The sequence below is a fragment of the Gracilinanus agilis genome, chromosome 1, assembly GCF_016433145.1.
Source record: "Gracilinanus agilis isolate LMUSP501 chromosome 1, AgileGrace, whole genome shotgun sequence".
In the NCBI taxonomy this organism is placed as follows: Eukaryota; Metazoa; Chordata; class Mammalia; order Didelphimorphia; family Didelphidae; genus Gracilinanus; species Gracilinanus agilis.
In genome coordinates this window covers 23170170-23194220 of record NC_058130.1, presented here as the reverse complement: position 1 = coordinate 23194220, position 24051 = coordinate 23170170, and the positions used below count along the sequence as shown (strand labels likewise).

Below are 24051 nucleotides of genomic sequence, written 5' to 3'. Positions count from 1 at the left end.
GAGCAAAGAGGGGAAGTACATAGAACAGGAGTAACAAAATCACAAGTGCCTAGCAGAATCCTGATAACTTCAGAGTTAAAGCAAAAGCTTTATTAAAACAGAAACAAACAAACAAAAATAAACAACCCTTACCTTCCATCTTAGAATCAATAATGTGTATTGGTTCTAAGGCAGAAGAGCTGGAAGGGCTAGATAATGGGGTTAAGTGGTTATGGGTCACATAGCTAGGACATGTCTGAGGTCAGATTTGAATTCAGGACTTCTGATCCTTACTGGCTCCCAATCCACTGAGCCAGCTGCTCCCTAAAGCAAAAACTCTAACTATATTCCAGCATGTTTTGAAAGATTAACCAATCATCATGGAAAGCATTCTGATTGGAGATTAGAGAGCAGCTGGCAGTTCTCTTATTCCTCTCTCTTCCCTTGGTGAGAGATAGTTTCTTCAGCCCCTTATGAGTTTTTCCTGGTATGCATCTGTCCCATCCTTTTTCCCCTTCCACTTGCATCTGGGAAGGTGTTGGAAGTCACAGTCATTTGTATGTTGGCAGTGAATGATTCTATGATTTCCCTTCCTTGTTCTTGACACCATATTTATATCTCAATTAAAACCCTTTTCTGTGAGAATTAGCATATCTTGCATGGGCTGGGAATAGAAATTGTTGCACTGGATGGGGGCTCGGGCAACGATGTGCATAATGGATTGCCACGAACAACTGCAACAAATGTGAGAAAACAGGGGGTTTTCAGAAACCTTTAAAAGACCCCACTGTCATATACAGACTAGTTATTTAATCTCTCTCTCTGGGCTTTGTTTTCTTTATATATAAAATGAAGAGCTTGGACTAGATTATCTCTAGGGGCTCTTTCAGTTCTAAACTTTATTTTTAAAACATAGTTTATCCTTTAATTATAAAAATTGTCTCTTAAAGGAGGGCTACCTCTCAGGTCTAGATCATTGAATGTTTCAGGCTCAGTCCTTCCAGCTAATAACCCCAAGTGACATTTTCAGAAATGGGCCTGCTATCTCTGCTAGCACATATCCATTTCACATGCGAGATTTGCTGTGCTTATGAGAGCACTAGTTTCCTGGGGGCAAAGTGCTTTATATGTTTGTTTTTCCCATCAGCAGCCCCAAGTTTCATATTGCTAGTTGTCAAAATTCCTCTTTCTTTTCTGCATTCTTTGGTTGGCGTACAAGAAACAGAGCATTCTGAGAAGGGAATTTTGCAAAGAGATCACCTAGTTCATTAACTTGGCCAAGGGGTGTAGAGAACAGAGAAAAGTGCTATGTAGGATAATAATAATAGGAATATTAATCACATGTACAACCAACCAACTGTCATTCTCTGGGCAGGCAAGCTTTAGCTGAAGCAGCAAAGGAAACTTAAGGAGAAGACGAGAGATAAGTATGCCAAGACAAGTTAAACCACCACCACCACTTCTACCACCATAATCATCTTCCTTCAGAAAATTCCTCCCCAAAATTTAAGATCACCAGTAATTATAATTCAACCTTCTCATGTATCTTGCTTCCACCTCTTAATTAGAGTCTGAGCTCCCTGATATATTCCCAAGTCTTAGCACAATGCCTGGTATACAGTCAATGCTCAATAAATACTTTTCATGCATGCATTCATTCTTCCTTGCCAGCCATTGGAGCATAGATTCAGAGTTGAAGGGGAATTTGGGTCATCTAATCCAACTTTAGAATTATGGAATCCAAGATGTTAAGCCTGAGGGGACCTTAAAGGTTGTTGAGACGAACTTATCATTTTCCAGATGTTGAAAGTAGAGTATGGAATCACTAATGAGGATGTCTCCTTTTATTATTAGTGAAATCAAGGCACAGGAGGGAGGGGAAGCACCAACGATAACACAGGTAGCAAATACCAAGCACAGGATTACAACCTTAGTTCTGTACCTCCATCCTCACCAACCATCTTCTGAGCTTTGTTATTGAGTTTTCAAGGTTATCTAGGAATAAAGGAATTGAGTGATAATGAGTCTGCAGTGGGCATGGAAATGAAAAGCATTCTTGAATTTTCCAGGTTTTTATTTCAACTCACATGTTTTATTAAAACCCAAACAACCCCTCTCCCTCTTCATCACCTCCCCAAATCTCTAAAAAGAAACAAGGAAATTGACCTTTTCCCATGCATTTTCTTTTTCTACTCTTTACTTTGGACTAGTGGGAGTGATTTTTATTGTTTTGTTTTGTTGTGGTTTTATAAGTTAGCAGGATGTCCTTTAGATGCTGCTATGGCACCTGCATTCTCTGTCTAAATTAAAAATAAGCAATGCTCAGGACATCCACTATGAAAAGCCAGTCAGGACAAACAGGCGTCAAGTTTATTTTATTTATCTTTTATTTTTTTAATTTTTAATTTTTTAATTTTTTATTATTTATTTGTCAAGCCCAAGGAAAGGGTTAGATTCTTCCTGAAGGCTATGTCTGTGCCATGCTAAAACCTTGAACAGAATGAGGAAGGCTCTGTCAAACATTGAGATGGTTCCATCTCTCCAGACATTTATCACATAGATGAAGCCCAAGTCCTCTTTGCTGTCATAAACAACATGGCATGGCCTTGCTAAAATAGAAAGATGAGAGTATTCATGTCTTAGGGGGAAAAATTAGGACCCTAGGTCCTTAGTATGGCCACTATGTAGGGAAATAATTTGTATAAGGACCATTGCATGGCAAGTTCTACCAAATAAGCACAACTTAGAGGTTCTTAATCATTATTGTGTCTTGGATGCCTTTGACCATCTGGTGAAGCCTATGAACCCTTTTTCAGAATAATTTTTTAAGTACACAAAACATATTACAAAGAAAAGTAGTTTTACTGAAATAATTATCAAAATGCATTTTTTCAAAGTTCATAGATTCCAGATTAAGAATCCCAGGGAGAATAGAGGCTTAGAGGATCATAGACTGAAAGCAAGAAGGAACCATCAAGGCCATTGAGTCCAGATCTTTCATTTAATGGAGGGGGAGAAAATGAGTGCTAATGAGATAAGAATGATGTAGTCACTGTGTGTCAGAACCACACATCTCCCATTTCATTAACTTGGTTTCTATTGACAGATTTAGCCCATCGGGGTACCCGACTACCTATTTAGTTGGGTAAACCTAGATGGTAAAGCAGCGACACTAGGGTGACTCTCATGCTGTGTGATTCCAAGTTTTAACAGGAAGGCCTGGCCAATGTGGAGCGCCTTGTAGACTTGGCAGTCTTCCCAGCCTGGTTCTCCTTGGTTGGTGATATGGCGATGGGAGAGGTTCTGTTTGGTGGTGTTTGGCTATGGCGCAAGAAATATAATACAATAATACAACAAAGGCTTCCATCATAAGAGACAGAAAGCAGCTGGCATGTTTCAGAGGAATTAGAACGAAGGGGGATATTAGTTCAACCTTTAGAACATTCTTACAGTGGAGGAAACTGAGGTCTAAGAGAGGAAGTGGCTTGGTTACTGCTGTGTATACAGAACCAATTTTGTATCTTGATAAGAGTGTATATATCTATAGGGCATTGTACAACCCAACAGAATGGAGGAAAAAGAGGAAGTGAAGGGATAGAAGGGATAATCAACCTGTGTAGCTCCCTCCTTGAGCAGCTCGCTGATGCAGTGCATAGAGCACAAGACCAGGAATCAAGAAGACTTGAGTTCAAATGTGGCTTCATTTTCAAGGCATGTGGTCCTAAGCTAGTCATTTAACCTCTTTCTGCCTCCGTTTCTGAACTGTAAAATGGGGATAATAATAGCAAACTCAGGTCTTCCCGATTCCAGTCCCAGCTCTCTATTGTTATATCACTCAGTTGCCAAATTTCCAAAACATGGGATTTTTACAAAATGTGAGCTTTCTGGTAGTGACAACTTTTTCTTGTTTGTAGCCGTGTGTGTGTGTGTGTGTGTGTGTGTGTGTGTGTGTGTGTGTGTGTGTGTGTTTCCCTTCTAGATTCAGTTCTCTTTCCAATATGGCACACTCGTAAAAGGGAGAGTGTGCCATATTGGAAAGAGTTTAATGTTAATCTGTATTTGCAATCATTGCATCTAATTGGAGCTTGCAATCCCAAGAGCTGTTAGTCTTAGGCAGTACTACTAGGGGAATGGAAGCATTTTAAATAAGGAGATATTAGAATCGTCCTTTCCAACAACAGGACGTCCCCTTGAATTTCATGTGAGGTTGGACACATTTCCTTGCCTGCCCATTCCCCATCCAGCTCCCTGAACGCCCTCCGACTGATCCTCGGCTCCTAAAAGCCCTCCCCTTGCAGGATGAATTGCTGTCTGCCTTCCCTCGTTTCCCCAAACCTACAATCCAGAGCCCAGACCCAATCCCTATTTTTTGCTCGATTGCCCGGCTCACACAAGTGTTTCCTATGTAAAGCTTTAAAAGCTGAGGCCAGTCAAGGGCTCTCTAGGATCCTCTGGCAGATTTACTTCGCTGCCTTGTTTTCTTAGATGCCTTTAATGGGAGATCGGACCAGTGCTCCCGACAATGTTGTCAGCAGTGTCGTCCTTGTTGCACCCGGCCAGACTAATCAGAAACTCTCAGGCAAGGAAAATTGGATACCAACCATTAATGGGCTGGCCCGGGAATAAGCTGCCATCCTCAAGTGAGCGAGTGCAAGGGGTGCTTCAGCTAGCAGAGGTCTGTCGGTTTGAGCGGCACGCACACCTTGGATGCCCGTTGGGTGCCTCTGTGTCAGGAAAAAAAGAGTCTTAATTTTGTGGTTTGGAATAAGTCCTCGAGTCTCTTTTCCTTCTGTCCTGCTTCCCAAACCATAACTGCCATCCGGGTGAAACATCCCCCAACGAAACAACTCTTTAAAAGTGAGCTTGAAGGCTGAGGAGCATAATGGAAATCATGGACGCTGTCAGAGGAGAGAACCTGAGTTCTGGGTTCATGTCAAAGGATGCCAAGCTGGGTTTCTATCTCTAACAGTTTTTCAGAAAAGGCTGAATGACCCTGTGTTGGTTTTTGGACTGTGAATTCTCTTGGGATTTGATTTGGACTAGACAGACACTGAGGTTCCTCCAAATTCGGAAAATGCTATGGTTTTGTGATTCTGAAATACGGAGTGCCCCAAGTGGGCACCATTGAATGCCTTTTTGATTCTTGTATCAGCTCAGGAGTGAAAGGCATGAGGAATGGGTGGCTCGAGGTTGAAGGCTGTCAGAATGTGAATGACAGGAGGAAAGTGAACGGGGAATTTTGGTGGAGGAAAATACAATCTATACTAGAAGTGTTTAACCCTGGGGCAAAGATTCCAAAAGGAGGAATGTGAAGTCATTGAAGGGTGGATGGGCTCAGGAAATGAGGAGACACACAGGACTTGTGTGTAGGTCATGAGAGGATGAAGAATAAGGTCGGGATGGTGAGGTTGGTCGCTGGCAACCACGAGGATCTTGACTGAGCCGTGTAGATGAGGTGAACCTGAAAGGAGAGGTGGCAGTTTGAGCAAGAGAAAGCCAGAAGAGCTAAAGAATGTATGAACGAGTGAGTGAATGTATTGGAATTTATTAAACCCTCATTTTGTTCCAAACACTTTGCCGCAGAGGATGCCAGAGATGAAGCATCAGCCAGAAAAAAAATCAGGTTTTCAGGAGTACAAGATAGAGATGGTAGAGGAAAGAAAAGAGCGTAAATAATATGGAATTGATTAGTGATGAACCATGATGAGGTGAGGGTTGGAGGAGAGGTTCTAAGGAAGTAAAATGCTTTTAGGAAGACAGTAACTTGGAATCATAGTCACTAGTGGAGGAGGAGATAGAATAGTGCTGGCCATGGGACCAAGAGGTACCAATTAGTCAGAGGACTTAAATAATCCAAATAGGGATTTGAAGATTATTGTTAATGAGAGTAGGGAATGTTGGGAGAGGGAGGCCATTCATCCTTGACAGAATGCATATTCTCATAATGCAGCTGGGGCAACTACTTCATTGGTTTGTCCTTTTCCTAATTTTTTTTTTAAACATTTACCTTCCGTCTTGGAATCAATACTGTGCATTGGTTCCAAGGCAGAAGAGTGGTAAGGGCTGGGCAATGGAGGTGAAGTGACTTGCCCAGAGTCACACAGCTGGCAAGTGTCTGAGGCCAGATTTGAACCTAGAACCTCCTGTCTCTAGGCCTGGCTCTCTTTCCACTGAGCCACCCAGCTGCCTCTCTTTTCTTAAAATTCTTGATAAGGGATAGTGTACATTCATGGTAGGGGGTGATAGATATATCTATGCCAGTAAAAATTTCTACTCATTTTTTGTCCTGTATCTCTTTGGCAGTCTGGTGAAGTCTATGGATTTCTGAGAATATTTTTTTCAGGGTTCCTAATTTGAAAAAATGTTGAATTTCATTGAGATTTATGGTTTTTCCCTAGACCCCATGAAATCTGTCTACTGATCCCAGGTTAAGAACTCAAATTTATGGTGAAATATGTTCTTTTTCTTCCACCTTCTTCTCCCTCTCCCCCTCCATTATCTTCTTTATTTTCATCTTCTAGTTATTATTAACAATCTTGATTTTTCTTTTTTATGAAACCATTTTAAAAGTTTAAACTAAGCAGAATAAATAGAGTTAGCAAATAGACATCAGATCTCAGAATCATGTAGACTCTGGTTCAGAGTTTCCTACCAACCCTGAGCAAGTCTATGTGGAAAGAGGGAGAGATCCAAGCAGAGCAAAAATGAAGAGCAAAGGATCTGAGTGGTCATTCCGTACTCATATAATTCAGGGAAGTTTTTCTTTTTATATCCTTTCCTTTCTGTCATAGTAACAACTCTAAGACAGGCAAATGGGGTTAAGTGACTAGCTAGAAAGTGTGAGAGGCCAGATTTAAACCCAGATCCTCTCAACTCTAGGCTTGGCGACCTGTCCTTTTTGCCACCTACCTGCCTCAGAGGATGTGCTCTTAACAAATGATTCCCAAAGAATAGAAATTATGCTCAGAGTTGTAAAAAGTATAGATAGTGGGAAATCAGACAGGATTATATTCTTCCAGAACAACAGAAAAATGATCCCTTTGAATCAACTATTATTATTTATTATTTATATATTATAGTATATAATATAACAATATTATATATAATAATACATATTATACTACAATATATACTATATGATATTATATATGATTATATTATATGTAAACATATTACCATATATAATATATGGTAATTATATTTGGTATTATTATATTATATATGGTAATATATTATTATATTATATATATGACAATATATTATATATTATAATATATGATAATATTATATTATATATGTTTATATTATATGTAATAATATAGAATATGTTTATATTACAATATGTTATATTATAATATAAGCACATTACATATTATGATATAATCCAAACATAATGTTTATTATATATTATAACATTTATTCATTATATTATAATATTTATTATATATTATAACTTATATATGTTTATATTATATCATAATATATTATATGTTATATTATACTTAATAATATAACATATATAATATATATGTTATTATTTATATTAACTAATCAGATTTTAGCTAATCTGAAGTTGGACCTGAGAAGAAGGAAGGAAGAGGAAAAAAAAGGAAAAAAAGAAAGAAGGAAATAAGCATTTATTAAGCTCCCATGATTCTACATGGAGACTCCAGATGACCATTTTAGGATTAAAGGGTATTCGCCTTTGGTCACACAGGTCCCCTCCTCCAGAATGGATATCACATTGTGAATATCTGAGTGTCATTTAGTATCCATGCCCATTGCTCCGGTGGCATATTTTCATGTAACTAATTTTGAAAAGATAGATTGCAGGTTAATGACATTAATGAACTCACCCAACATGGCGCTGCCCGAGGCCCAGCAGGGTTCTCAGCCCTCATTAAGGAGGAACGTCCATCTTTTTCCCAGCCTTTGCCCAAAGCCCATTTGGGGTGGCTCCTCCGGAGCAAATGTTAATTCTAAAGGTTGACCCTCTTGGGGCCGTCATCATAAAGCATCCTCCTCGGTGCCGTCTCCCTCACCTCCCAGGTCGGCCAATTCTCACCAAAGCAATCAGAGAGCATTTGTGCTAAGGGTTCCCTGGAAAGGTCCCCACTGTTGTAAATCTCCTGCACTCATTTGGGTCCGCCGTTGGACCGGACTCCAATTCCCCATCTTAAAGAATGGCCCCGGCTAAACGATGGCGAAGCGATGCCTCTCTTCATTAGAGGCCGATTCGTGTTGACCCAAGAAACGGAAGGCTAGCAGGCACTGGAAGGGGGCTGTTGGGGACGAGGGAAGCTTTAATCGATATAAATTCCAGCCCCCTCAAGGGCAAATTGGCATAGAAAAGGGAACGCTCTTCCTTTCCCTTATTATCTAATTTCCGAGTATGGCAGATTGAATCCCTTTGTCTCATGGAGAGAACAAAGGACAACGTGAGAAAACCAGTAGCAAAGCGATAGACTGTGGATTTCCTTTGTCGTTTTGAGAGATGAGACAAGGGCATCCTGGCTGCTTGTTTCTTCTTCTTCTTATTATTATTATTGCCATAGTGATGCTCCTCTATTGGGTTTCAATGACACCGGGCAGAGTCCTACAAATCTCCGAGGGATTTGGTGGGGGGAACAGAACAGAGAGTAATGATGATGCTATCTCCATTTGTCCCTGGTTGTGTCATCATTCTGAAATTGTGCTGGAATATAATTTATGAGTCACCTGTAACACGGAGGATCATCGGTCTAATTGAAGTCTTTTGTCTTGTCACAAGCTATCAAATCAGTATCTCTACGGGGACTATTTCATATCTTCCAGACTGATTATTGGGCAGGGAAGTTCATTTCTTGGTGTAGAATTCCCTCTAGAAGGATCTGTGGGGTTCCACGTCCCCAGAAACCTTGGCTTCATATTTTTGCAGGCGAAGGAGAACTCTGCTCCTATGTGTCACCTTGCCATGTGGTGAGCATCTCTCATCATAAACAAAGAAATACTTTCTGGGGGGAAAAATCTGGCAACAACATAAATATCTGCTCATTTGAGTTAGGCAGAAGATGCAAAATGTAAGCCACTGAAGAAATATGACTCCCCCTAAATTCTGCTAATTTTGAGCGAGTCGGGAAAACAGGGAAACATATGCACCAGGGGGAAAGTAGGATGTGCAAAGAAACTTGACAGAGAAACATGATAAAAATTGGATGAAGCAAAGTTCTATTTATGTTGAATGTTTTATTTTGTGGAAGTCATATATGAAAATAGCCATATTTGAAACGGTGAAAATCCTATATTCAGCGCATCCAACTGAAGCCATCATTTACATTGGAAAGGTTTTTATAGTAACAGCCAAAGCATGAAGCTGTGGTACAAATGAAAGTATAAAACAGGCAAAAATCCGCCCATATTTAGGGACTTCTTGCAACTCAATGAAGTTGTCTATAATTTTATTTTATATACTTATATTTTATGACATAAATCATATGTAAATATACTCATATTTATACAAAATGCATTTTATTTCCATGTAAAACACATTTAGTACATTTTAGATATACAAAATATATAAAAGTATTTCATATACCATTAATAACTCAATCGTTATGCATTTTTAAGCACCCATTATGTGCTTAATTTATTGTTATATTAGTTATTAATATTATATTAATATATTAGTGCTAAGCATTGGGGATATTAAAAAATAGACAAAAGGCCTATCCTCAAAGAGTTTATCTGTCTAGTAAGGAAGATAACATTCAAATAAACACAAGCACACTTTAGACAGGACAGCTAGAAAATAATTAACAAAAGAAAAGCACTAAAATGAAGAAGCCCCACCTTGTAGAAAATGAGATTTTAGTTGAGACTTGAATTACTTATATATTTCACGTATACATTGACATTTATTTAATAATGTTATCTTTGAAGTGGTACCAATGAACATGGAGGTATTGGCTAATATTAAGGAAAGAGATATTCCAAGTCTACAAAATGAGTCCATTTAGATGCAACGCCCAGAACAGTTGCATGAACATAACAGATTTGATTAAAAAAAAACAACAACAAAAAAACAAAAACAATTTACCCTGAAACCAGAGCTATGGTGCTTCAACAATTGCATTACTGATGGCTTTCCACTTCAAAGAGGCTTGGTCTAATTACTCTCACTTCACTCAGAATATTTGATATTTGGTGATCTCTTTGTCCTAGTTATATCATCTGAATGGTAAAGGGAACCAAGCTGTCAATAAATTCCTCCAGAATTCTGATTTAATATCTGGGGCATCCACTGTGGAACCACAGTCCACTAAAGATCAGATGCAAACTGACCATCGAAGGTTACCTGGAATAGATTCTGGGATGTTAAGTCACTTCCCTGTGATCTCACAAGTAGGCAGATATGTGAGAAAACTGAAGAAATTAAAAGGATTAGGACAACAAGTGGTTAATTCCAAAAATTGAGTGAACCACACTAATTCCATCTTGTGAGTTAATACTGGAGCTAGTTTAGTTCCCCTTTCTACTCAGTTATGGACCTAATCTAAACTCTGTCTTGTGAGCAAAGTTGTATTCAATTGTGGGAATTGGGAGAAAATCTTACTGCATTGTTTGAACCTTGCTTTACAAGGCTGGGAAACTGGACCATCTGTTTAGAGACTCTTAACCAAGGACTGAGGCTATGTTGACCAGAAACACCATCAGATCCTAAGACTGATGGAAGGGGTTTTCTCATAATTGCACATTTCAAGCAATCTATATGTCTTTTTTTCTGGAAACTGGCCCCATATTGATCAATCAGTTAATATTTCCTTGTTCCTTTGATTGTTTACAGACACTGGGGAGGAATGGGACCTCTTTTTATCCTGAATTCAGAGAATTGTACCTGTTCATTTTCCCCCTCCCAATTTAGAAAGTCCTTCCTCCTTCTTTCAATTAGAAATCAGATTCCTAATGTATTGTTTCCTTTTAATTAATTGGTTTTATTATATTAAATGTTTTTAATGTATAAAAGTTGATCTTTCCCTGTATTCTGGGTACAGCCCTAAACAGAGGAAGGGGCTTGGTCCCCATTTGTTGGATAATTGGCATTCATTAATTTAATAATTGATATGCTTAGAATTTCAAACTTTGTATCCTCAGTCATTTCATCTTTTGCTGGTTACAGATAACTACTTGACTTGAATCCAGTTAGGTCTTCTTGACTTCAAATCTGACTCTCTAGCTACTAAATCACTATTCACCAGTTTTCCCCTTTAAAAAAGGATGCCTTGGAATTCTGTTTGTATCAACACTGGCTGACTCTCATGGTAGGAAGGTCCTTCTCCCTCAGCTCTCTGCCTCTCATCATTCTTGGCTTTTTTTCAAGACTTAGCTTAGGAGTTACCTTCTGCAGTAGCCCTTCCTAATCTCCTGCCTCTTGAGATTTTTCCTCTAAAGTTATCTTTCCTCTACCCATTTATTTGTAAGCTCCTTGGGCACCTATGTATATGTGTATTGTGGTTTTTGTATTTTTTTTATTTCTACCCCCACCACACTCTGTACAGAGCCCAGCACATAACAATTAACAAATAATTGTTGGTTGACTGATTGATGCAATCTTTCCTCAGAATAATTTTATAGGAAAATAATGCTGTAGAGGAGATTTGGGTGAGCTAGATGGCTAAAGATCCCTAACATTCTGTGATTCTATATTGAATCCAAAATTATCGAAACCAAAGAGTTGTCTTTTTTTAAAATTTCTCTGTGTCAAGTCTGTGTCCCTTTGGAGAACATCTGAACTCCTAAAAGTGGTTAGATCTATTTTTAGGAGCTATTCCTTGGGAGTACTAGAACATAAATGAAGACCAGAATGCCCTTTGTGGCTAACCTTTCCAAGTTTTTCCACCTCTGGTGTTTAAAATACATTTAGAAGTGAAAAAAAAGACTTTAGCAAGTGAGATAATTAGCAAACCCAGACTTTTTCCTCACTCTGTCTTTTGTCTCTGGAGGGATATGAAAGCTTCTACTGTCCCTTTAACTGGACCAGTTGGTAATCCTGTTAACATCTCCTCTTTGGGTTTATCATATTTCATTTTTTTTCCTTTGTAGAATATTCCTAAAGGGAGGCTTAAGCAATAATGCACAGATTATGGAAATGACACTCATTAAGCACGAAGAGAGACTTCCAGGAAGCCACAGCACTGCTTCGAAATATGTAACCCCCATTAGACGCTCCATTCGAATGTTTATTCATAGAGTAGTAAATGTTTATTATTATACATTTTATTGAAACATAAATTAAAGAACTGTAATTATGGGTATGGCAAACACTAAGGCAATGTGCATTTATCAAGAAATAAGTAAGACAAGGAAAAATGCCACTGCCGTTTCATTTGCATCGCAATACTTAATCCAGCTCAGAGTAGAAGGACTTGGGCAAGAAGCATCTCCCTGGATTAAAATGTTGGCACATCATAGAGAAAAAATGTGTCAATAGTGGAAGGCTATTCCTTAGAATAAATATTTGTTTGGGTCAGGAACTGTGAAAAGGAATGATACACTTTCTCTATTTCTGCTTGAGAGGTGGCCACAGTGGCTACTATTTGAATCAACAGGCATTTATGTGCCTCCCTTAGGAGATAGAGTTTTCGGTACTTTCCCCATCTTGGTTGGTTTATAGGATAATGCCAATGATTCTGGCAGTGGAGACCATTGAGGAGGATTGAAAATAATTGAAGGGAGCTCTTCTGAATCCCAGTAACTTAGATTTCTATATTATACTCCCTGGAATAATTGAGGTATTCTTTAAGGGGGAAGAGGTTGAAATACAGAAAAAATGTTGATATCCATGCATACTCCAAGACTATGTTCTTATAACCAAAGCAAGAGTCTTCTATTGGTATTTCCATGGAGCCATGGCCTCATCGGGATGGATACTCATAGAGAAAGAATGTTGGATTTGAATCCTGAGCTCCTCAGTTTAAATCCTATATTTTCTACTTACTGTGTGACTTTGGGCAAATTGCATAATCTCCCTAACATATAAAATGAGGAATCAAATAAGGTGACCTCTGAGGTCCCATCTAGCTTGAAAACTATGATTTTATGACCATGAGCAAGTCACTTAACACCTCCATGTCTCAGTTTCCCCATTTGTAAAATAGATGGCCTCTGACTATCCTTCTATCGCTAAATCTAGAATTCTTCCATTAGGACAAATCACATTTCTATGCCTTCTTATTCTGTTATTCTTATTATTCCTGGCCAGAGGATCTCCCCAATATGGTGGATGGGTACCAGGCTATCCATCTGTTATCACTGACCCACACTCAGATCCATCAAGCCCCAGCCATTTTTGTGACTGTATGCTCCATGACTGATACCTTTTCCACCTATTTTTATAGGAAACTCTGTAGCAAGAGACCACAGCTCAGCACACGTTTCTTGTGAGATTGTTCATTGTCAGCTTGACCACATGCAGTGTTGAATCTTGGGAGATGGTATGGCTCTAAGACATGCTGTTTTATTACATCAAAAGGAAAGCAGCAGAAAGAATATTGACCTTGGAGTCCCAAGAGGTGACTTAGTACATGGGCAAATCATTGAACCTCTCTGGGCCTCAGTTCCTTCATATGTAAAGTAAGGAAGGTGTACTGGAAGACCTCAAAGAACTCTAAGAGCTCCAGAGATCTGTTCTATGTTCCTATGATTTTGGAAAAAAAAATAAGAGTTTTTCTGTCATAGAGTGGCTTGGGATCATTAAAAGCTCTGCATGATTTCCACCATGCTGTCTTTCTCCTATTCAATCCTGGAACCATCTCTTTGTCCCTCTTCAATGCCTGCCCTACATATATGCTGATTGGTAGAACTCAGTGACTCAGCCATCTAGCTGTGTATAACAATCTAGGCCACAGGGATTTGTTTTTCTCCACAGCGGTTATTAGACCAATCCTTTTGAGTTTTGTTCTGAATTCCATATTTTAGGAAGGGAGGAAGGAAGGAAGGAAGGAAGAAAGGAAGGAAGTAAGGAAGAAAGAAAAGAAGGAAGAAGAAAGAAGGTTAGAAAGAGAGAAGGAAGGAAGGAGGGAAGAAAGGAAGGAGAAAATAAAGAAGGGACAAAAGGAAGGAGAGAAAAGGAGGAAAGGAGAGAAGAAATGAAAGCGAGAGAATGAAGGAAATAAGGAAGAAAGAAGAAAGAAAGAAGGTTAGAAAGAGAGAAGGAAGGAAGGAAGGAACAAAGGAGAAAATGAAGAAGGAACAGAAGGAAGGAGAGATAAGAAATGAAAGCGAAAGAAGGGAGGAGAGAAGGAAGGAAGGGAAGGAAGAAGAAGGAAGAATTTCCTAAGTGCCTTCTTGTTACTGAACTGCTTTTCCCCCATCTCTTTTTAGCTTTCTTTTGTTTTTAGGGTTAGCCCTCTGGGTAAAGGAAGGGAAAGACCTATTGGGAAATATAAGGAAAAGGAATCAATAATTTTTAAGTAAAGTTATTCAAAGAGAGTCTTTGGACGAGGAAGTTGTCTGTTGGCTTCCATAAGACAAATAAGCACAGAACACCCTGAGCTGCCCCCATAAAGGGTAAATGCCTGGATATAATCTCTTGGATACCATAAATGATTCTCCTTGTTGTTCTGGCTCTTCTCCTTGGAAATAAAAGTTGTTTCTGTGTTTACACAACATGGAAGCTCTGTCATAATTTCAAAATTAGGAGCTACTATGGGGATAAAACCTAAGAAGCTTAAAAAAAAAGTGGAGACACTTCAGTGGCAGGAGAATGGGGGATGTGTTCCCTAAGCCCAGATGTTTGTCTCCACATGACAGTTGTTCTCCTGCTCTGCTTCCCTTTAACTCATTTAGCAAAGAAAAAGCAAAGAAGCCACTTGAGATGTAATTGACTCTCACTATTCCTGTTTAGGTCTATTACACAAACAGTAGGGAAATTTCTCATATTGGTTCTATTCATTGCAGTAGAATTAAAAAAAAAAAGCCACGTTCTCCAATCCAACACCTGCCTTCTTAATTGATCCGGATAACTTCAACTCCCCCCTCCCCTAAAGTGATTTGTTTTTAAACCAAGTGGATGCATTTTGTTATGCTACATTACGGTCTTATAAAAACATCACTGGCGTAGTAAAGGTGAACAAACCATGAAAATGTCCTCGTTCCCCACTGGGTGTAATAAGTGGCCCATATGCCCATCAACTCTTCGTTTAAAAAAAAATGTATTTGTTCAACTCTCCAGTTTTCTTGTACAATGAATACGCCATTTGTTAGGCAGAGTATAAACGACTGGGTTGGCTCTAGGTGTTACTCTTGTGGGGCTCCTTAGAAGCCAGACTGGCAGAGATCTACAGCTGTTTCTCTTCTGGCGATGGCTGGGTTAGTGGCTGGAGTTCAAATCCTGCCTCAGACACCTGCTGAGTAGCCCTGCCCAAGTCACCAAACTTCTCAGTTTCCTCAACTATAAAATAGGCAGGTTGGAAGAATATTGCTTTAGGATTCCTTCAGGTTCTAAATCTGTGATTCCACGATGACTTGATCTGTCTCCTTTCCCTCACATCCCCTCCAGTTTGATCTGCAGAGGAACCCTTCAGAAGTAACTACAATTTTTTTTAAACCTCACCTGTGTTGGTGCACCCAATGCCCTGAATGATTGGATACTTGACTGGTGCTTTGGGATGGATGTGGGGGACAGGAACACCTGAGTTCAAATGCAGCCTCAAAAACTTACCAGCTCTGTGACTGTGGGAAAGTCATCTAACTTCTATTTGGCTCAATTTCTTTGTCTATTAAGTGACTTGCCCACGGTCACCTAGCTGGGAAATGTCTTAGGTCAAATTTGAACCCAGGACCTCCTTTCTCCAGCCTGCTCTCAATTCCCTGCATCATCCAGCTGCCCTCAAGTCATCCATTTCAGCCCACTCTGTGCAAAGACTCATGCCATGTTTTGGGTTTACAAAAGCAGAAATAAAATGATGTTTGCCCCTTAGGGAGCTTACATTCTAGATACTAGTAGATCCATGACACTGGAAGAACTGAATGTTCCAGGCATTGTGCTAAGTGATAAGGAAATAAAGGGAAAGACAATCCCTCCTTTGAAGGAAAAAATAAAAATATATACATACATACATACTATATATATATACATACATACAAAAATATACATACATATGTACAAAAAATATATACACATACAAAAATATATGTGGAAGATCTATGTATATATGTAGTGGCAGGATAGAGGACATTTAACTTTACTAATAATTGTCCCTTGGACCCATGCTCTTACTCAAGCATGATGGGAAAATGAGAAGGAAGAAGATTGAAATGAGAGCTATAGAGATGAGGTACCAAATGTACATGGTACGTGTGGCTCACCCCACTCCTGAGAGGACACAAATGAGATTAAAATGTAATTGGAAAATAATGAAATAAACAAAAATACAATAAAAGATAGATTTTTGTTGTTCATTTGTTTTCATCGTGGCTGATTCTTCATGACCCCATTCGGGTCTTCTTAGCAAAGACCATTTCCTATTCCAGGTCATTTTACAGATGAGGAAACTGAGGCCAACAGGGTTAGGATACCGGAGTATATTAAAACTAAGACAATACATGGCCCCCAGGGATCCTGATGTATGCATTAGGAACCCATCCTACCAGCCCTTCTTTTGAATTGGGCACCACAGTTACGGTGGGGTGGAAAGGAAGCATTAGTGCCTGGAACAAAACTCCTCTTTCCCCACTTATTTATGATTTTGGCTTAGAAGTGAGTATAGGGTAGATCTTGAGAGAAAGCACAGGCTTCCTTGATAGCCAAGACACTGAAAATATAAGGAATGGCTATCTACTTCCAAGGGAAGTATTTTTTCTTTTTTTTTTCTTTGATAATTGTCACTTTTCCCCAAGAGGCTGTGATAACCTCAAACTGAAATTTAGACATTTCTTTTCTTGTTATTAATGGTAAAAATGTCTAAGCTAGCATATATGTATATGTATGTATATATATATATTATATGAAGGTTTACAAAGTTCTTTATATTTTAAATCATTTGATAGTCTCAATAACCTTATGAGATATTATTATATAATTATATTATTATCATATCCCTATTACAGTCCAAGTGGAGTCAAGTAACTTGCCTAGAGCCACAGAACTAGTAACTACCCGACACAAGATTTGAACTCATGTCTTCTTGACTCCAGGTCCAACATTTTATCCACTGTACCGCCACGCTGGCTCTATCAAGTTCTGCTTTTCTTTTCCCCCGTGTATGATTTTCAGCTGGGGATACTGTCCTAAGGGTAATTGCTGACTTCTTTCCTCTACTGGATTTCTCCTTCAAACTCAAACTCCTACAAACTTTCTAACTTAAATTCACAATAGCCAACAGCAAGGGAATCTGGCTTTGCTAGTCAAAAAAAAAATTCCTCTTAAGAACTTTCCTCAAAATGGAGCTATTATCAGCTCTGTTCACCTTGGCACTGTTTTCCTCATGACTCTGGTTTTAATAGCATATCATTTTTTCCTTGTTGTGCAGTGAAACCACATAGGAACTTAATCTCGAATTCTGTCGGCTGCTTTTGTGAGGACTCTGAGCCTGGGAGGAGCGATCAGAAAGGGGTGGCTGGGAGAGATGGGAAGGGTCACTCGAGCCTTTGTCCCCAGCACCATATTTGGCCTTTCATTATCGCCTTCCTCCCCAGGACTCATAATACATTCTAGAACATGGCTCAAGGGCAGGAATAAGGTATAACTTCTACCCAGGTATAATAGAGGATGTATTGGAAGTAAAAATTTCAAACGGTATTTTAGACTTGAAAAATATATTTGATTCTCTGTGCCATCTTCCTGGATGCGTGTCCTGAGTATAATGGCTAATTCTATGACCTGAGTGTGCTTGGGTGGGCCAAGAATATAGGTGTATTTGGGGAGTTCAAGGACTCCTTCCGGTCATCCTTTGGTACTTTGGTCATGTCACCACCTCACCTACTGGCTAATTCCATTCTTCTCCCATTCTAGGTTCATCAATTCTCGTTTCCTGTCAGTTTCAGGGTCATGAATATCAACTTTTTTTTTAATGAGCTCTGCTAAATATTACTCTGAATGACAATTGGAAAAAATTCCATTGAGCCCACCTCAACTTTCTGGCCTCCCACTCCATATCTCATATAAAACCACTAGCTTGTTCTTGCTTATTTTTGATCTCTCTCCTCAACAGATTTCAGATCCATTTAGAGTTGGGTGAACATTTTCTTCCCTTGAAAATTAATACAGTGGGAACCAATATGGAGTCATTGGATTTCATGAGAACATCACTTTTAAAATATAAAATATTTTTAAATATAATATAATATAATATAATATAATGTTATATTATGTTATATTATGTTGTTATGTTATACTATACTATATTATATTGCATTATATTATATTACATTACGTTATATTATATTACATTATATTCTATTGCATTATATTCTATTGCATTACATTATATTATATATCATATATCATATTATATTTTATTTTATATGTACATGTATATTATATATTGTATATTTATATTTAAAAATATAAAAGGAAATAATCATGACTTTTTTTCATCTTTTTTTTATATTTTCAGCACGTCCACGTCCATATACTACCCAGGAAGGCTGGAGACTTTAGCAAAAATGACAGCATCTATGACGAGGTAGGTTTGTTTCCTCTATTCATTTCGTTTGATCCCAGGAGTGGTCAGCAGTGGTTGCCAATTCAGTGAGACAGGAGCCATCCTTAAGCACCAGTTGGAATGACTAAAAAAGGATTCTCCCCAGCAGAATTTTGGAAGTTGTAGAAGTCAAAGATCTGGTGAATATCAAGGCATTGGATGCAAGAAAAACGAGTAGTGTTGGTAGCATTCCTTTGGGCACTTATGGGTGGAAGCTGCAGAAGTCAATACTTGGCAGGATTTTTGTCTTGCTGTTATAAGAAATATATAGGAAATTATTACTAATGTGTAATGTAATTATTACCATTGTGAATGGGAAATGAGGTGAAATAATTCTGGGACCAAACTATCCAGGGATTTAAGTGGTATTGTGAAGATTTTTGCCTTCGATTTGGAGGTAATAGAGGACAAATGAAGCTTCTTGGGCAGGGGAGTGATGGGGTCGGATCTAAGCATTAGGAAGATTATTTTGGCAGCGATGAGGTGGATGAATTGTAAAGGGAAAAGCCTGAAAGTTGTGAGACTGATGAGGAGAATATTACAATAGTCAGATGAAAGGGTCATTACAGACTTATTTTAGTCAGATATTTCTTTTTAAAAACAGTTATTTGGAATTCAGTCATATGTATAAGAATCAGTGAAGAAGCCTTTGAGTTGCCCACTGTGCTTGGGAATTAGAGATATAAAAGTGTTATTCCTGACTTGGATGTGTTCAGATTACAAGTGGATCTCCTGCAATGGAAACTAAGTCTGTTTCTCTGAAGAAAGAGGAAGGTGATATGCAGTAAACTTTTAACATGGCTAAATATGTGACTAAAAATGGAATCTAATGATAATCATCGAAATAAAAACATTTATGCAAACTGCATAGTTAATCCTTTCTTAGGGGCTTAGTTGGCTCAAGGCTCAAGGTTAAGGAAAAAGCTAATGAATCAAGTCTTGAAACAGGATTGAGTTCATACAAAAAAAGAAGAGTTTGCAGTCAGTTTCAGGGCAACGGTTGTGTTATCGCTAGCCCTGGGAACCAGTCTGATCTCCCTCTACCTTGTATTGGCAATTTCATAAGCATGAAAAAATGCATTAGGACATGAATTCTCTTTATGTTGGAAACTTTAATTCATGTCCAAGATGCATTTTTTACATGCTTATATTTGTCTTCAAGATCATCTGTTAGGAATTATTTTCCAAAAGAGGGAAGATGTAATAGATCACAAAATGATGTGATTGGATGTGATGTTGTAAAATATTATGATGCGATATAATTTAATATAATATATAGTACTATGGTAAATCTAATGCAATATAATGTTATAGATAATATAAGTCAATGAAATGATGTGACACAGGGTGATATCATTTATATGGTAAACACTTCCAAATTTTAGAAACTAGTATAATTTTATAAAACCACATAGCTCAGAAAATATGTGTGGATGTTTGGGAGGGAGTTGATATGAATGAGTGAAGATAATGAATAATTCTCAATAGATTTTTGTTCTGTGAATTCCTTTCAATAATAAAAACAAAACAAAAATAGAATAATTCAACATATTACTTCTAATATGCTTTTAGATTTATTCATTAAATGATTATAGTATTCACAATGATAATTTGCCCCAACTCTAAATTAAAGTTCATATTATGTAATGTATAATTATAAAATATAAACTTTTATTTTACCCATAATTGTGAAAATTCTGAGTATAACATCATAAAATCCCAATTACAAAATAATTGAACATTTTATGTGAGATATTTTATGTGGATAAGTAGTATAAAAAGTTTTCCAAGAAGATCTCATTTGCTTACTATAATCTGAAAGACTTCAGATTAAACCTCTTTATTTTATACATTTTGTTGAATATAGATAACATTTTGATCAACTATATTACACCTGGAAGATATGTAACACAATACATAATAAACTCATATAATTTTAATTTTATTGCTGGACTTTGTACACAGGTTGGTGCTATTTGGCTTACAGCAGACATAGTCTTAAATCTTGTTCTACATCATATTTATTTCTGTCTTAATTGAAAAGAAGAATAAAGTAAAAATGCTCTTGCATACAACTATATGGTAGAAAATGGTAGGAGAATTTCACAAGCTTTATTACTGAGAGATGGTGATTCAATGAAAAAAATCAGTCACTTAACCAGTTGATGAAAGTAACTATTTATGATAAAAAATACTTTCATACTACCTAGTGATAAATCCGTATTAAGTAATCAACATATTTGAGTTTCAGTTGCATGACAGGACTTTCTTTTTTTCAACAACTCATACATTGGCCACTCTACTCTCATAGAAACTCTATTCACATTTAACTAGTGTTGCCAAAGCAGTTCATTTGAAAATCTACTAGATAGAAGAATAGAAATAAAACACAGAAAGAATTTAAATTAAAAACAGCCGTAATACTGTGAGGAGAGGCAATCGAAGACTCCATTCTGCAAAATTTTTGTGATGGTCCTTGACGTGTTTCAAGATGATTTCAGTCTTATATGTGAAATGCTTTTGATTCTGGATGAGTGGAGTAAGAATTAAAGCTTTCCCTGTACTGTGGAATTTATGGGATGGTATCCTAAGCCATGTAGAGCTGGTCTTAGTACCTCTTTATTTCTTCTTCCTTTCATCACAATGTAAGTTAATCTGAAAACATGCATTTTCTGTGCTGGGTTTTGTAATCACATTGGTGAAACCACTCAAGTTCCTATCTCTGATGGATTATAAGCTCGGGAGAGTGGCTTTCTAGAAGACTTCCTTTCCAATTGTGTACTAGGCACCATTTGTACCAGACTTTGTCAAGAAGCACAATGGAAGACCATTGGTTTAGGCACTGTGAGGTCATCATTTTAGTCCCAGCCTTGCCAGTTACTAATCCCATGAAGGTTACTTGATCTGCCATCTTTCCTGCAAGATTTGTCCCAAATTTGGTGGAAACTCTATGAAAAGAATAAAGCATTATGCAAACTTTGTATATATGAGATAATATACATTAGGCTCAGGGAAATGGAGAACTGCTGAGAGAATGAAGGAAAGCGTCTTGATACTGTTGAAAATGGAAAGGGTGGAGTATGTACATCACCCCAGAAGAAGAGCAAAATTTCATTGACCTTCCTTTCTAATTCTACATCATCAGTCAGGCATTTGTTGAACATTTGCCACATGCCAGGCACTATGCTAAGTGTTGGGGATAGAAGGAAATACAATAGCTGTCCTTGCCTTCAAGGAGCTTCCTTTCTAATGAGGGAGAAAATATGTAAGCAACTATGGACATAGAGTATGTATATTTAAATGAATAAAGCACTTATTAAGTGTTTACTATGTATAAAGCCCTGGAGGTACAAATTAAAAGAAAATTAAAATAAAAATATTAAAAATAATAAATAATTAAAAAATTAAAAGAAAAGGGTGTCCCTTGTCCCAAGGATCTCACATTCTAATGAGGGAAACAACACATATGGAAAGTTGCACATCAAATGGAAGACAGAAAAACCCATAGTTATTGGGGTCAGGCAGGGAATCATAAGTTAATGCTTCTTCTTTAATGTCTCATATAGAAGGCTATTTGGAGGTAGTCTTAGAGGGAAAATCTAGATTTCAGGAGGACTGGGAAAGACTTGTTGTAGAAGGTGGTATTTTATTTTATTATTTTACTTATTTATTTTTTAAATTCTTACTATGCATTGGTTCCAAGGCAGAAGAGTGGTAAGGACTAAGCAATGGGGGTCAAGTGACTTGCCCAGGGTCACACAGCTAGGAAGAATCTGAGGGCATATTTGAACCTAGGACCTCCTCTCTCTAGGTCTGGCTCTCTATCCACTGAGCTACTCAGCTGCCCCCAGAAGGTGGTATTTTAGCTGAGATTTGAAGGAAGCCAAGAGTTACAGATGAGGAAGTGGGATGTCTTGTTCAGGGAAAAGCAAGGAGGTCAGTGACAGTAGAAGCTCCAGTTACTGGGAAATCAAATGGCCCCTGGATTGGTATTGGGTAGTAACTCAAGGACGCTCTTACCTGATCCACCTGGAGAGAATAACCCACCACTTTTCATGCCCCTGTGTGGCGGTATGCCAGCATATATACTGACAGTCTGGAGGTTCTTGTCATTGCTTGCTGAACATTCCAAAGTGCCCCCCTGCTCCTCCACCATCTTGTTTGTGGGGAGCCTGAGAGCTTTCTGAATATATGTGACTTTCCCCTTTTTCTATGTCAGGCTATAATTAAATTAAGGGATTCAAGGGTAAAACATTTTGTTTCTAAGTGTTATTGATGCCTAAACATCTGTCATTTCTAGATTTATTGGCACTCACCCAACAACTCTTCCCAACAAAGTACCCTTTAACAAAGAAGGGAAAAAAATCAAGGCAAAACCAACCCATACAATGCATAAGCTTATAAAATTCTGTACCAAGAACATTTTAATTAATATTTACTTCTCTTATGTATAGATTAAATATATAATCTAAACCAATAGAATCTTAAGTTCTTGAGGACTTTTTTTCTTTGCATCCCTAGCATGTAACACAATGCCTTGCATGTATGAGGAGCTTTATAAATGTAGGTTGACCTAAAATGTTAAATTAAATGAATTCTGAACAAAAATTGATTCATCTGATTAAAAAACCATTACTCTCTACTAGCAGAGATCATCCACAAAGAATGTGCTATAGGAATGGTAAGCTTTTATAGGGGAAAAAGAAGAAATAGAGACAGGTTAAGAAAATGGGGCACTGAGGTGGGAGGAAGGGTGGGAGGCTGCCAAAAGGATATAAAGGCACTTAAAAACTCAGAGCCAGGAGTGTTGAATTTGGTCTGGGGATGACAGTGTATATATATAATAAAGGTGAAGTTATTCTGTACAAGAATTTTTCCTATGGCCAGTCCTTAGTGTGGGCAGAGGATGTGGTTTTAAAACCTTGGTTTTATTATAGAGTAGCTACCCGGCCTCTGACAAATCATATAAGCTCCCTGAAGCTCAGTTTCCTAATTTGTAAAATGAGAGAGTAGAACTAGATAATCTCGGAGAGCCATTCCTGCTCTATATCTATGATCCTATCCTTGGTTTCCAGATTTTTCAGAATCTGAAATTAAACTCTCTAAGGCTCCAAAGTGTGTTTCATGGATCACTTCTTCCAAGTAGCATCTTTCTAATTAAAAGAGTATTGAACTAAACGTAAAAAGTCTCTAGTCTCTAGTCTAGTCTACTGCTGAAACATGGCCCTTTGTACATAGTAAGCACTTAATAAATGTTTTATTCATTTGCTGGTAAAATAAAGCAGGATTCTAGTCCCTCTATTGGGATCCCTGGAGGACTCTTGAAGGTCTGTACTTTCCAAACTTATACTACCTGGAGCATTGAGGAGGAGGAAGGGGAATTTGCAACTCA

General features: G+C 37.9%; 1 protein-coding gene across 1 annotated transcript in view; it reads left to right on the top strand.

Annotated features, from left to right (window-relative positions):
* Window positions 1-24051, top strand: part of FHIT (fragile histidine triad diadenosine triphosphatase) — a 951800-nt gene that overhangs the window by 704397 nt on the left and 223352 nt on the right. Inside the window, exon 5 of the mRNA XM_044660289.1 lies at window positions 18573-18641. Coding sequence (XP_044516224.1) covers window positions 18573-18641 — 69 coding nt within the window. The remainder of the gene's footprint in view (window positions 1-18572; window positions 18642-24051) is intronic.